Genomic DNA, 15,588 nt, shown 5'->3' on the forward strand with positions numbered 1-15,588 from the left:
GCACCGATTGGCTGCCGTGCATCACCCAAGTGGGTGCTACATATTGGTGGTGGTTAGTGAGGTCCCCCCTTCACTTTAGGCGTCTTTGAGTGTTATTAATTATTATTATTATTCATGTTTAACCTCTGTTTTCCTTTTATTCCTAGTCTGTTTTACATAATTTTGAATGATGACTATATGCTCTGTAAGGTGACCTTGGGTGTCTTGAAAGGCGCCTCTAAATTAAATGTATTATTATTATTATTATTATTATAAAACCGAGATAATTGTATTTGGTGCTAAAACGGAAAGGCTTAAAGTAACCCAACACCTTCACTCTCTGTCCCTGAAAACCTCAATCAAAGCCAGAAATCTAGGGGTTATCATGGATTCTGATTTACATTTCGAAAGTCACATCAAATCAGTTACAAAATCTGCATATTATCACCTTAAAAATGTAGCAAGACTTAGAGGGCTCATGTCCACCGAAGACTTACAAAAACGTGTACATGCCTTTATCACTAGTAAGCTTGATTACTGCAATGGTCTCCTTACAGGTCTCCCAAAACAAACTCTAAGGAAGCTTCAGCTTGTTCAGAATGCTGCTGCTAGAGTTTTAACAAAGACCAAAAAATGTGAACATATTACACCAATTCTTAAATCATTACATTGGCTTCCTGTAGGTCACAGAATTGATTTTAGAATCATGTTGCTAACCTATAAATCCCTACATGGTTTAGGCCCAAAATATTTAACTGATATGCTTCCACTACATAAGCCTTCTAGAACACTAAGATCTTCTGAGACCAATCTGTTAATTATCCCCAGAGTAAACACGAAACATGGGAAAGCAGGATTTAGTTACTATGCAACAAATAGCTGGAATAAACTCCCTGAGGATTTAAGACTTGCCCCAACTCTGAGCACCTTTAAAACAAGATTGAAGACTTTTCGCTTTCTGCTAAATCTTAAATACTTTGCCTTTATTTTACTAAAATGCCTTTTTAACTTTCCCTTTATTTTCTATTTTTACCAGAAAGATACATGATCTGATACCAAAGAGAAAGGATAAGGGTTTGAGACCCAAGTTCTGTCTGGGTTAGAGTCCTAGAATCTGGGTTGGAGTCCCAGAGAAAGGACCAAGTTCCTTTAGGTCGGGTTGGAGTCCTAGAGAAAGGACCTAGTTCCTTTAGGTCGGGTTGGAGTCCCAGAGAAAGGACCAAGTTCCTTTAGGTCGGGTTGGAGTCCCAGAGAAAGGACCAAGTACCTCTAGGTCGGGTTGGAGTCCCGACGTGGGTTCCTTTGGTTCGTGGTTAGAGTTATGTTGTTTGGATTCCCGCCGTGGAATCACAGATCCTTTGGTCTGGGTTAGAGTCCTAGAATCTGGGTTAGAGTCCTAGAATAGAAAGAATTGTGTACACTATGTTTAACTCTTTTGAGAAGAGGTGTATAAGGGTTAGAGTCCTGAGTTTGTATAAGGGTTAGAGTCCTGAGTTTGTGTGTGGGTGGAATTCTGAGACCGAGCTCCGTGGGAGACGTTTCCAAGTTCTGTCTGGGTTAGAGTCCTAGAATCTGGATTGGAGTTCCAGAGAAAGGACCAAGTTCCTTTAGGTCGGGTTGGAGTCCCGACTTGGGTTCCAGAGAGACTGTTGATCTGATCTTAAATACATTGCACTTTCAATTTTACTTACTAAAAAGCCTTTTTAACTTTCAATTCATAAGGGTAAGGGTTAAGGGTTACTAGAATCCGGGTTGGAGTCCCAGAGAAAGTACCAAGTTCCGGATACCAGAGAGACTGTTGATCTGATCTTAAATACATTGCACTTTCTATTTTACTCATTTCTTTGCATATGTTTTACCTATTATTTTATTTTATTGTATGACAATGTTTATATGTGAAGCACTTTCAGTCTGCCTTGTGTATGAAAAGTGCTATATAAATAAAGTTGCCTTGCCTTGCCTTAATAAAGATAAAAAGACCGTTCGGCCGAACGGCAGTACATAATTCCAAAAGAGCTACATTCCTTAGGCCAACTGTGTCCTACGCTTGTTGTGCATTCCTCTAGGCTGCCTCTTTCCCCCCCTCAGTCTGGTGGCTGTAGGGTGGCGGCCGGACGGTGTGTTTACATAGCCTCTGGCTCACCTGCTTCAAATAAGTGGCATCCCTTTGAGCTTCATCGGCGGGCTGGAGACTCGTTACACGAGGCCATAGACAGAGACATAGGCTGCATCCGAATACCTAGTACATACTATTTCTGTCTAGTGTCTACTACTTGACCATACTACACTTGACTGTGTAGTACGGTCTACAGACATGCGTAGAACGCCTCCGAACGCTTCCGCACACCGCCGAAACTCCACCGGATGTTTGGAGATGACGTATCTCCCCCCAGATGGCGGCAAAATGTACCTGTTTTCCGTCTCATTATCGTTGCTATTGAATAAAAAAAATGTCTCTTTCTACGCGAATGGCTCTTGAAATGGATATCTCTGCTAGAAGGCGTCGTCGTCGGTCATCTCGTAGAGCGACTTACCGGCAGGTTATGTTGTATATATGTGGACATTTGGTACGTCATTTTTTTGGAATAATAATACATTTACAGTTATTTGTTACTCCGTGAAAAATACGATTTCAGTAAATTTTTCCCTGTTGGTGGTGTCGGGTCAGCCATCTCTTCTTCGTTTGTTACCAGACTCCGGTTGCATTGTGGGATAGCGTAGTGTGGTCCGTGGTTCACTTTGGCGGTAGTATGCATTCGGAAATGACTTCCGTACTACAGAATGCATACTACAGTATTCGGACGCGCTAGATTTTTCGCATACTACAAAATGCATACTATATAGTATGCAAGTACGAGTATTCGGATGCAGCCATAGACTTTAATCTCGACGTGTCCATTTTCCGTTCCTCTGTCTGCACGCAGACGCTCCGGGCATCCTCCCAACCGTGCAGCGGATGACACAAAGTAGTCGGCTTTATTCAACTTTATTCTCGACATTTCGAGTTTAAAGTCGATACGTCGAGATTAAAGTCGACATGACATTTCAACTTTATTCTCGACATTTTGAGTTTAATGTCGACATGTTGACTTTAAAGTCGACGTGCCGATTTTAATCTCGTCACGGCAAAAATATTTTTTTTCTTCACGTGTGGCCCTAATACTCCGTCGTAATAGCATATAACCGCGTTGTCTGATTACAGTTCAATTCAGTTTTTACAATTTACCGGCTCTCATTTTGAAGAAAATCACCGCGCCCTTCGTTTCAATGGGATTCGCCACGGTCTATACTTTCAACATAAGGTGGACTTTGAAATTCGTCCCAGCCTTTATACCCAAGATACTATAGGGTTTATAGCATATAACCGCGTTTTCGGATTAGTTTAAAGCATTTTTCACAATTTACCAGCTATCGTTTTGAAGGCTGAACAGACAAGAGTACTAAAGTGTGACGTCACGTTTCCATAGCAACCGATTTTCGGTTCGGATTGGTAGTGATTTTTACCTCTTGAAATTGATTTATTATAATTTTGAAAGAAACAACACATGGAAGCAATAGAGTGGCGAAGTCACGCCCCTTCCGGTAGGGCTCATGGGACCTATGAGATCGAAAAAATATGAATGGGTGTCAATGGAGAGAAAATAATTATTTTCTGGTCCCGGTCTTTATATGCCCTGGATTACACATATGTTGTTTGTGGATTTAAAGGATAATTTTTCATGCAAAGAGTTCGACCATTTATTGTGCAATTGTTCAGATAAAGGCTGTAGAGAAAACACAACGAGAAAGACTACACGGCTCGTATGTGACGTCACGCTCCCTGCGACTGGCGTGGAGAAGACCGACAATCTTCCCATCGGCATAACTGAAACTCTGCACGTGCCCCGACTTATAATGGTTTTCACCTCTTTCGATGCTTTTATCCTCCCCTTGGAAAAAGCGGTGAAGTGGGGCAGAGAGATCGCCATCTCTGTGCCGAGTTCCAAGGGCGGGTGTGGTGACGTATATCATATGCGTCGAGAGCAGCGAAGAGCTGTAGTTCACAAAGCGGCCTCACATAAAACCTAAAATAATCAAACTTCTTCACGAACATTTTTAGTTTTCTTTGCATGAAAAATTATCATTTAATTTTTCATTTATCATTATCAACAATGACTAAAATGTGACTAAATCTAATAAGCATTTTCTTCAAAAGACTAAGACTAAATCTAAAATAGCTGACAAAATTAACACTGGTGGGAAGACAGATCTGCGCGCTGTGGTTACAGCTAGACAATGCGTCGACTTGCACGCTGTTTATTCAGCGGGCCCGAGCGTGGTCGCTGGACAACTCGTTGCTCGTTCATCGGGCATGAGTGCAGTGGTTAGACGTAGGGATGCACCGATCCGCTTTTTTCACCTCCGATACGATACCGATATCTGAGGTTTAGTATCGGCCGATACCGATCCGATACCGATATAGAAAAACAGCTCGAAATTATGGCTACAAACTGTAAGTTTCATTGAGGGGAAAAGACTGGGATCATGAGACTTGACTTAAACATTTCCTATTTAAAAAAAATAAATAAAAATAAACAGATGTAAATTAACTGAATTACTTATTTATTAAATAATTATGCACCAGTAAAACAATTGTAATCATAAATATATATTGTGACTGGTTCAGTCAGTGCAAACGGATTCAAAATACAATGTTAAACAAAATAAATAATATAATAATAATAATTTATATAGTTTAGTGTAAATAAACAAAAGCATCTGACCAAAACAATAACCGTCTCATTATCGTTGCTATTGAATAAAAAAAATGTCTCTTTCTACGCGAATGGCTCTTGAAATGGATATCTCTGCTAGAAGGCGTCGTCGTCGGTCATCTCGTAGAGCGACTTACCGGCAGGTTATGTTGTATATATGTGGACATTTGGTACGTCATTTTTTTGGAATAATAATACATTTACAGTTATTTGTTACTCCGTGAAAAATACGATTTAAGTAAATTTTTCCCTGTTGGTGGTGTCGGGTCAGCCATCTCTTCTTCGTTTGTTACCAGACTCCGGTTGCATTGTGGGATAGCGTAGTGTGGTCCGTGGTTCACTTTGGCGGTAGTATGCATTCGGAAATGACTTCCGTACTACAGAATGCATACTACAGTATTCGGACGCGCTAGATTTTTCGCATACTACAAAATGCATACTATATAGTATGCAAGTACGAGTATTCGGATGCAGCCATAGACTTTAATCTCGACGTGTCCATTTTCCGTTCCTCTGTCTGCACGCAGACGCTCCGGGCATCCTCCCAACCGTGCAGCGGATGACACAAAGTAGTCGGCTTTATTCAACTTTATTCTCGACATTTCGAGTTTAAAGTCGATACGTCGAGATTAAAGTCGACATGACATTTCAACTTTATTCTCGACATTTTGAGTTTAATGTCGACATGTTGACTTTAAAGTCGACGTGCCGATTTTAATCTCGTCACGGCAAAAATATTTTTTTTCTTCACGTGTGGCCCTAATACTCCGTCGTAATAGCATATAACCGCGTTGTCTGATTACAGTTCAATTCAGTTTTTACAATTTACCGGCTCTCATTTTGAAGAAAATCACCGCGCCCTTCGTTTCAATGGGATTCGCCACGGTCTATACTTTCAACATAAGGTGGACTTTGAAATTCGTCCCAGCCTTTATACCCAAGATACTATAGGGTTTATAGCATATAACCGCGTTTTCGGATTAGTTTAAAGCATTTTTCACAATTTACCAGCTATCGTTTTGAAGGCTGAACAGACAAGAGTACTAAAGTGTGACGTCACGTTTCCATAGCAACCGATTTTCGGTTCGGATTGGTAGTGATTTTTACCTCTTGAAATTGATTTATTATAATTTTGAAAGAAACAACACATGGAAGCAATAGAGTGGCGAAGTCACGCCCCTTCCGGTAGGGCTCATGGGACCTATGAGATCGAAAAAATATGAATGGGTGTCAATGGAGAGAAAATAATTATTTTCTGGTCCCGGTCTTTATATGCCCTGGATTACACATATGTTGTTTGTGGATTTAAAGGATAATTTTTCATGCAAAGAGTTCGACCATTTATTGTGCAATTGTTCAGATAAAGGCTGTAGAGAAAACACAACGAGAAAGACTACACGGCTCGTATGTGACGTCACGCTCCCTGCGACTGGCGTGGAGAAGACCGACAATCTTCCCATCGGCATAACTGAAACTCTGCACGTGCCCCGACTTATAATGGTTTTCACCTCTTTCGATGCTTTTATCCTCCCCTTGGAAAAAGCGGTGAAGTGGGGCAGAGAGATCGCCATCTCTGTGCCGAGTTCCAAGGGCGGGTGTGGTGACGTATATCATATGCGTCGAGAGCAGCGAAGAGCTGTAGTTCACAAAGCGGCCTCACATAAAACCTAAAATAATCAAACTTCTTCACGAACATTTTTAGTTTTCTTTGCATGAAAAATTATCATTTAAATCCATAAACAACATATGTGTAATCCAGGGCATATAAAGACTGGGACCAGAAAATAATTATTTTCTCTCCATTGACACCCATTCATATTTTTCGATCTCATAGGTCCCATGAGCCCTACCGGAAGGGGCGTGACTTCGCCACTCTATGGAGAACGCCATCTCTCGTTCGGTTGTTTAGAACTGAAAATCCGGTTGCCAGGACAACGTTTTCACTTTAGTACAACAACTTAGCCACTTGTTTAGTGGAACAACTTAGCAGGTGTCCATATATATAAGGTTAGCCTAATTTAACTAGTTTAAAAAGAGAAAACATTTTGACTAAAAGTTGACTAAAATGTAAGGACTTTTCGTCGACCAAATCTAGACTAAAACTACAAAGGAAAACAATGACTAAAATGTGACTAAATCTAATAAGCATTTTCTTCAAAAGACTAAGACTAAATCTAAAATAGCTGACAAAATTAACACTGGTGGGAAGACAGATCTGCGCGCTGTGGTTACAGCTAGACAATGCGTCGACTTGCACGCTGTTTATTCAGCGGGCCCGAGCGTGGTCGCTGGACAACTCGTTGCTCGTTCATCGGGCATGAGTGCAGTGGTTAGACGTAGGGATGCACCGATCCGCTTTTTTCACCTCCGATACGATACCGATATCTGAGGTTTAGTATCGGCCGATACCGATCCGATACCGATATAGAAAAACAGCTCGAAATTATGGCTACAAACTGTAAGTTTCATTGAGGGGAAAAGACTGGGATCATGAGACTTGACTTAAACATTTCCTATTTAAAAAAAATAAATAAAAATAAACAGATGTAAATTAACTGAATTACTTATTTATTAAATAATTATGCACCAGTAAAACAATTGTAATCATAAATATATATTGTGACTGGTTCAGTCAGTGCAAACGGATTCAAAATACAATGTTAAACAAAATAAATAATATAATAATAATAATTTATATAGTTTAGTGTAAATAAACAAAAGCATCTGAACAAAACAATAGCTTCTCTAGCTTGGTAAAAAAAAAACAATAGCTTCTCTAGCTTGGTAAACATTAAAAAAAAAAAACAGAGGTAGGCCTGGTAAACAAAACAATAGCTTCTCTAGCTTGGTAAAACAAATACAAAAAAACAGAGGTAGTCTTGGTAAACAGAGGTAGGCTTGGTAAACAAAACAATAGCTTCTCTAGCTTGGTAAAAAAAAACAATAGCTTATCTTTATAACGTTTAGTGCAAAAGCATCTGAACAAAACAATAGCTTCTCTAGCTTGTTAAAAAAAAAAATTGAGGTATCAGTGTCAGTGACCTGCTCAAGCAGATTTCTCAAGCTTCTCAAGCTCAGGCTTAAGCATCACTGGCAGGTTCTTGCTTAGGAAAGCAAGCATTTCTGCTCTCTCTGCTGTGAGTCTGTTTCGCTTCTCGTCCATGATGGTGGAGACTGTGTTGAAAAGCCGTTCACTTTCAACGCTAGTGCAGGGTGCACTGAGGTATTTTAAGGCAGCAGCAGCAAGGCCAGGAAAGCGCTGGCGGTTGACTCCCCAGTATTTGTATGGGTCATCTGTGATAGGAATTGTTTCCTCTGTAAAATATCCATGCAATTGTACAGCAGTACTAGAGCTGCTTGCTGCACCAGGACCTTTTTCTCGCTCTCCCCGAATTTTGTCAAATTCTTTCATGAAGAAGCTGCTGCTGCTGCTTGGAGTTGCTGCTCCCGCTGTTTCCACTCAGGGGGGCTTTCCTGGTGGCTCCAAAGCCGTTGATGCTCCATCAGCAGTGGTGGTCCTCACATCTTCCTCCAGCTCCTTAGCCAGTGCATCTTTCCCCCGCTTGGCAGAGTCTGCACTGGTGAAAAATCTGAAAAAATAAAGCATGTTGGGTTCAGTTATAAATTCAACAAACTACTACTACTTCTTGAAATGAAAAAAAAAAGCAGCTATCCTTACTTTAAATATGTTATTACTGTATGTAACATCTATAATGTCTGTATAATATTTAATATTTATATGTTCTTACTTACTTACTTAGGCCTGTTGCTCCAAGTTGGAGCATAGGCCACTGATTATATCTCTCCACCTCGTCCTGTTCTGTGCCAGCCTCTCCAGGTCTTGCCATCTATAGCCTGCTCTCTCCATCTCTGCTGTAACACTCCTCCTCCAGGTGTTTCTTGGCCTCCCTCTACCACGTTTACCCTGCGGATTCCACTGCAGGGCTTGGCGTGTGATGGTGTTCTTCGGCTTACGTAATGTGTGCCCAATCCATCCCCATCTTCGTCTCATTATGTCCACTTCTATGGCAGGTTGGTGTGTTCTTTCCCACAGCTCTCTGTTCCTTATTTTGTCAGGCCATCTGATGTTGAGGATGCGTCTTAGGCAGTGATTTGTGAAAACCTGTAGCTTCTTTAGTAGTTTCTTTGTTGTTTTCCATGTTTCCGATCCGTACAGGAGAATGGTTTTAATGCTTGAATTGAATAGCCGTATTTTGGTCCTGAGGGTGATGTTGCGTGCTCTCCAAATGGCCCCCATCATTCCAAATGCCGCTCTTGCCTTGCCTATTCTCCTCTTAACGTCCCCTTCTGATCCACCATCACTCGCTACCTCGCTTCCCAGGTAAATGAAGGAGTCAACTTCCTCTAGTGGTTGTTGGTTTACTGTCAAGCTTGCTAGTGTCTTGGTATTGGCCTTGAGAACTTTGGTCTTCTGTGTACTAATGCGGAGGCCTGTTTCAGCTGCTCTCTGTTCTACCACTCTCAGTTTTTCCTTCATTTGTTGGTGGTTATGGGACAGGAGCGCAATATCATCTGCGAAGTCTAGGTCATCCAATTGTGTAAACGGGGTCCATTGGATACCATTTTGTCTATTATAAGTCGCTTGCCTCATGATCCAGTCTACCGCTAAAAGGAATAGTAATGGTGACAGTAAACAGCCTTGTCTTACTCCTGTTGTGATGTTAAATGCCTCCGTCAGCTGGCCTTCATGTATGATCCTACACTGCGTTCCAGAATAGATGTTCTTGATGATGTTGATGAACTTCTCGGGTATGGCGTAGTGTCTCATGAGTTGCCAGAGCACTTCCCTATCCAGACTGTCAAATGCTTTCTCAAAGTCCAGAAATCCTGCGTAAAGCGGGGACCTAAACTCTTGGGATTGTTCAAGGATGATTCGCAGGGTTGCTATTTGGTCGGCACATGATCTATTTGGCCTGAAACCAGCTTGGTTGTCTCGAAGCTCTGCATCCACTGCTGCCTTGAGGCGTTGTAAAATTACTCCATTTAACACTTTGCCCGGGACGGATAGAAGCATTATTCCCCTGTAATTGCCACAGAGGCTTAGGTTGCCTTTCTTGGGAATTTTAACTAGGTGGCCTCCCTTCCATTCTCCAGGCACGTCTTCTTCCTCCCAGATCTTACCAAACAGGTCATATAGGATTTGTGTGGACGCTTCAACATCTGCTTTAAGTTCTTTATTTATATGTTCTAGTAAAGTCAAATAATCTTTCTCACAGAGTGAAATAATTTACAAAAAGTTTACAGTCTCACCTGTCCTTGTATCTTGGGTCCAGCAGTTTGGAAAGTACATACAGAGGTTCGTCTTCCACGGTGCTAAAGCGCTTGTCAACAGCTTCTAAGAGCGTCCTTTTCATGGTTTTAATCCCAGAGTCAGCCTCGGTTTCCATGGAGAGGACACGTTTCAGAACGGTGACACTTGGGATAACATCAGCAGTGGAGGATGTGGCTGAGCTCACCTTCCTTGTTAACTCCTCAAACGGTTCTAGACAGTTCATTGTTTTTTCAAGCAAGGCCCACTGGTTTGCCGTGAGTGTTGAGGGCAGGTCATGGTCAGCAGTATAAGCAGACAGTGCTCGTTTCTGTTCCACCAGACTCGCGATCATAAAGTAGGTGCTATTCCACCTGGTTTTGACGTCCTGCTGCAGGCGTTTTGCTTGAAGATTCATCTCAAGCTGGATATCTTGCAGCCGTGAATAAGCAAGCGGGGAATGTTTAAAGTGTCCAACAATCTGTCTCCCACTTGCAACGGCATCACTCACAGCGCGCTGTGATAGCAGTCCCTCGATGACAACGAGATGCAGTGTATGTGCAACGCAGCCTAAACTACGCACCTTCATGTTGTCCATCGCCTTTCGCATGTTGCTTGCGTTGTCCCTCAGAATGACATGGACTTTATCTAAAGGAATTTGCCACTTGTCAAGCATTTCTTTTAGGGTAGCTGCAATCGCGTCACTGGTGTGCGAACCGCGAAAGTTCTTTGCATTTAGCATTGCACTGTGTGGCACGAAACTCTCATCCAGCCAGTGTGCAGTTAAACTCAAAAGTGACACGGGGGAAACGTCAGAGCTCCGATATCTGTCGTGAAACTCAGAGCTTTGACGTCTTTTACCATCTCCAATATGTGTTTGCACACTGTACCATGCAGTTCAGGTAGAGCCGTCTCGGACAAATATTTTCGGCTTACCATGTTATACCGTGGCTCCAGGTGGCTAATTAGCCGTCGAAATCCTTGGTCTCCAACAACCGACAGCGGTTGCCCATCCATAACAATGAAGTTTAAAATGCTATCTGTGATTCTGGATGCCTGCACACTATTCATGGGAAACTTTTCTCCTCTTTCCTTCATTTCCTTTAAGGTTAGCTGCTTCATGCCGCCTCCTTTTTGACTATTCTGTTCCACGAACTCAGAGTGCTCTTTCACGTGAAATTTTTGGAGGTGCTTTATAAGGTTTGTGGTATTAAAGCTAGAAGGTTTAGTACCACCCCTCGGGACATTTACTTTGCATATGTTGCATGTAGCCGTGGAGCTTGCTGGCTTAGGTAAAGTGAAATAGCTCCAGATAGCAGATCCTTTTGCTCGCTCCATTTTGCAATCACTGTAGGCTCCGCACGGCGTGTTACTTGTTTATGACGTCACTCACAGCGCACAGCATAGAAACTGAATAGATCAGCCAATAGATAGATAGATACACTTTTATTAATCCCGTGAGAACATTTTCGTGGGAAATTCAATTATCAAAGCAGCAAGGTAGTAGGAATAGGATTCAAGTATGTACATAAACGTAAAAAAAAAAATATATATATATTTTTTTTAAATATGGATGGCCCATTTGTCACCGATACCCGATCTAGAAATGTCTTCAATATCGGTACCGATACCGATACAAATATCGGATCGGTGCATCCCTAGTTAGACGGCTTGCTGCTTGTTCGGCAGACAGGAGCGCGGCGTCTAGACGGCTGGCTGCTTGTTCAGCGGACACGAGCGCGGCGTCTAGACAGCTCGCTGTTTGTACAACGACTGACTAACGTCAACCCTGCTTGCTGAGCCTCCTCCCTTTCATGGAGTGCCCCCCATGGGTCACAGCGATACACAATGAGTACCAGTACCTGCCATTCGGCTACTCCCTGGCCCCGCGCACCTTCTCAAAGTGTGTGGAAGCAGCGTTTGGACCACTCAGGTGTCAGGGAAAGAGGGTTATTTTCTACCTCAGCAACCTACTTATTCTGAGTAACTCAGAGGAAGCTGCGATAAGGGACACCATGACGTGATAAACCATATCTCTTTTCTGGGTTTTGCCATCAACTTCCCGCTTCCCAGCCGGCAGATGGGGCCTTCTCTAGATTCAGCCATCATGATACTGGTGCTCTTGCCTCCTCGATGAGAAGCCGTCCTGTTGGCACTCCCGCTTTGGCGTTCAAATAAATGTGACCGCACTGTCCACTATGCGCCTGTTGGGGCTGACGCCACGTCCTTTCACCGTGTCGGCGGCGGATTACATAAACAGACAGGGAGGAGCACGCTCCTCTGCTCTCCACCGAAAGGCAGTCGAGCTCTGGCTTTGGGTTCATCAGTATCTGCTCAGCCTAAGAGCCCTGCATATCGCAGGCGCCCAGAACTTCAGGGCGGACCTCATGTCTTGTGGCGGTCCCCGCCGAGATGAATGACAGTTAAATCCCGACATTGTCAGACTGATCTGGCGGAGGTTTGGGACGGCTCAGGGGACCAGTTCGCATCCAGAGACAACAGACCCTGCAGGTGGTGGTTCTCTCAAACCTCGGGATCTTCCCCTGTTAGGTATAGATGCATTGGCGCACACACCTTGGCCGCGGGCTCTCTTTTATGCGTTCCCAATGCTTCAGCTGTTTCTTCCTCTTCTGAAAAAGGTCAGACAGGAGAGATTGTCCTTCATTCTGGTGCCTCCGGAGAACCGCTCAGCTCTGTGGTTTCCAAAGCTAGCGGCGCCTTGACGTACACCGCAGTAGCCATTACCGTTCAGACCGGATGCACTTTCACAGGCCCACGGGACAGTGTACCACCTGCCCAATGTATCGGGACGTCTGTTGGTTTGGCTCCTGAGCGCTTATCAACACTATCTGGAGTGCTCATGCACCTTCTACTTCATCCCTCTATGCGGCGGAGAAGGGGGCTTTCTCCAAGTGGTGTGACAGGAACCACGCTGTCCCTTCTCTTTGCGAGGTGGGCAGCGTGCTTACGTTTCTGCAGTACTTATTGGAGAAAGGTTTTGAATTCTCCACTATCCAGACCCTCCAGGATTTTGAGATTTGAAACTTCAACGCAACCAATCAACCAATCACCGCGAATTCAGGGCGGTGTCGCAATTTTAACCAACCACCGCAACTTTCCCGCAAATTTGTACCAATCAGTGGCGTCGTCTTGAACTGATGTCGACAAACTACCTTCCGCCTTACTTCCGTGTTTACTACTTCAAGCGATTCAAGCATTCATGCTGCATGTGCGCGTCCAACGTAACGTTTCGCACTTGCCGAACAAAATAACTGCAGAAGATCGTAACCGAAAGGTTGCTAGTTCAATCCCCTAATCCCCTTTAACCCTAACTGCTCCTGACGAGCTGGCTGTCGCCTTGCATGGTTGACTCTGCCGTCGGTGCCTCAATGTGTGTATTAAACGATGTTAGTCGCTTTGGATAAAAGCGTCTGCTAAATGCCCGAATTGTAATAGCAGTATCCTGGTATTCTACATGAAAGCAGGGGGAAATTATTTTGCACTGCATGCAATATTGTGGTGGAACATAAGCGGAAGTCTTCCATTGATAAGCATCCAAGTCGATTACCAGCGCGGAAAGAATCAAGAATAAATTATTCATAGGACCATTTCTCAGTGTTTTTGTTAATTTAATTAATGTTTTTTTTTGTAATAACTTAATATTTAACAAATTACTTTGGGAAAATTGCAGTAGTAACTTAATATTTAACATCAGGAAAATCACAACTTTAATTTTTTATATACACTAGGCAAGTTTCACTTTCTCTCGCACTGTAATCGCAACAAAAACATTAAAAACTTTCATTGCAACTTTTTGGAAAAGCTCAAGTAGCATCAGGCATTTTAGGCCGCAAAAATCTCAAAAAAGGCCCGCAAAATCCTGGAGGGACTGTCTATCAAGGTCTTTGCGGCAGCCGTTTCGGCTGGCCATGCAGGCTGTGATGGTAGACCGGTCTTCAGCCATCCACTGGACAAGAGATTCTTGCGTGGGGCTAGACGGTTTAGGCCTGTTTCGCGCATGCATACCCCATGCTGGGATCTCCCCACCGTGTTGTGTGGGTTGTCCAGGGACCCTTTCGAGCCTCTGTCTAAGGACCCTTTGGATGCCCTGTCCTTATAAGGGCGCACTCACACTAGGCAAGTTTGCCTGTTCCGTGCTGCAGGAAGATTCAGCACGATTCCCCCCCTCCCAACTCCCCCTGCTGGCCCATCACACTGCTCCCAAAGGCCGTGGCCTGGGCACGATTGCTCCTTCATACATACGTCATCGCGTCGTAATACAATAAACGCGTCATCACCAAGCGCCCTCGCCGCCATAACAACAATGGAGAACAACAGCGTGAATGCTGTCGTCGGCCCAAATTTCAAGTAAACACTCGACTTCACTATCGCACCAACAAGCCCCGTCTCAAGCCCCTAACCCCACTCGTGAATAGGGTTGAGCACCGAAACTCTGGTTCCAGTAGGGAACCGGTTCCGACGTAAACGGTTCTAACGAGATCGAATAAGAACGCACATTTCGGTTCCTCATAACGGTGCCTGGCGTTTTTTAACGCCCCCTGCCCCGCCCCCATGGTGTTGCGGCGTCAACTTGCGTTAGTGCTGGGCGCTATACCGGTTCACACTGAATAACGGTGTGTATTTTCGTTAGGATATGATTTTTTTATAGACCGCCTGTTCTGCCCCCGCTTCTTTGTGTGTGTGGCGCGAACTAGCCTGGTACATCAGCTCGGCAGATAGCTAACAGTTTTCCCTCATAAAGAATGAAGCAGCTTGTTTCCTTTCCAAACTTTACTTAGGAAGCACTGTAAAACTGGACGGATACAAAATACATCTTTCAGTATCTCATACAGACGTTCAAGAACAATATTCATACATTGTCTGTTTAAAACGTTTCATAACAAACATTAACACATGCGTTAGCTTAGGGCTAACATCTATTGGAAATTACATTAAGATGCTCGCAATTAGCATAAAGGATCAAAATATACATTCATAACGAATTTAATTCCATGTCAAGATAGCTGTATGACATCTACTTACAGGCAAACGTGTTTTCTGGCCAACCAATACAAAAGAGAAAAATACGCGACTGTTGTTTCACCATGCATCGTCGAACTACGGCAAGACTGCTAGTACAAAAACATTGCGTTAAAGGTTGACCACTAGGGGTCTCCCTTTCACCAAATAAACATCAGAACAGCACACTCCCCGCTTGTTATAATGCGTTATGACACTATTCCCCTTTTACAAGTAGAACAACTTCAGAGACTGGTCTAGAATACACCCGTTGAGTACCCTGTCTGACCACCCTCACATCTACTTTGCGAACTTTAGAGTCTTTGCTGGGAATGGCATTCAACACCACTCCCGACAGGCCATTCATTCCGCTTGCCCTGTGCATCCTTGAGCAGCACAACATCTCCTTCGCTCAGGTTTGGCTTGTCAACGTGCCACTTTCTCCTTGGCTGGAGTGAAACCAAGTACTCTTGACGCCAGCGTTTCCAGAATGCGTCGGTCAACGCCTGTACCTGCTTCCACTGCTTGATGTATAAGTCTTTAAGGTCGTACTCTCCAGTGGGTGGA

General features: G+C 43.5%; 1 protein-coding gene and 1 long non-coding RNA gene across 2 annotated transcripts; both read right to left on the bottom strand.

Moving 5' to 3' along the window:
* Positions 1-7,106: 7,106 nt before the first annotated feature.
* LOC132473352 (zinc finger BED domain-containing protein 4-like) lies at positions 7,107-10,818 on the bottom strand. The gene is made up of 2 exons (XM_060073424.1): positions 10,005-10,818; positions 7,107-8,323 (listed from the first exon to the last, which is right to left on the bottom strand). The coding sequence occupies exons 1-2, from the start codon at positions 10,742-10,744 to the stop codon at positions 8,194-8,196; spliced, it is 870 nt and encodes a 289-aa protein (XP_059929407.1). The 5' UTR covers positions 10,745-10,818; the 3' UTR covers positions 7,107-8,193.
* A 3,957-nt stretch (positions 10,819-14,775) lies between these two features.
* Positions 14,776-15,335, bottom strand: LOC132472704 (uncharacterized). The gene is made up of 2 exons (XR_009529156.1): positions 15,046-15,335; positions 14,776-14,815 (listed from the first exon to the last, which is right to left on the bottom strand). It is a non-coding gene; the product is annotated as an uncharacterized LOC132472704 (long non-coding RNA).
* Between the last annotated feature and the right edge of the window lie 253 nt (positions 15,336-15,588).

Source organism: Gadus macrocephalus, chromosome 15, assembly GCF_031168955.1.
Source record: "Gadus macrocephalus chromosome 15, ASM3116895v1".
Lineage (NCBI taxonomy): Eukaryota > Metazoa > Chordata > Actinopteri > Gadiformes > Gadidae > Gadus > Gadus macrocephalus.

What these genes read in the sequence shown, in the direction of transcription:
- LOC132473352 (XM_060073424.1), bottom strand. Translation starts at nt 10,744, where the DNA reads ATGCTAAATGCAAAGAACTTTCGCGGTTCGCACACCAGTGACGCGATT. An exon ending in GACCCAAGATACAAGGACAG is followed by an intron (nt 8,324 to 10,004) that starts GTGAGACTGTAA and finishes TTATTTTTTCAG; the next exon opens with ATTTTTCACCAGTGCAGACT.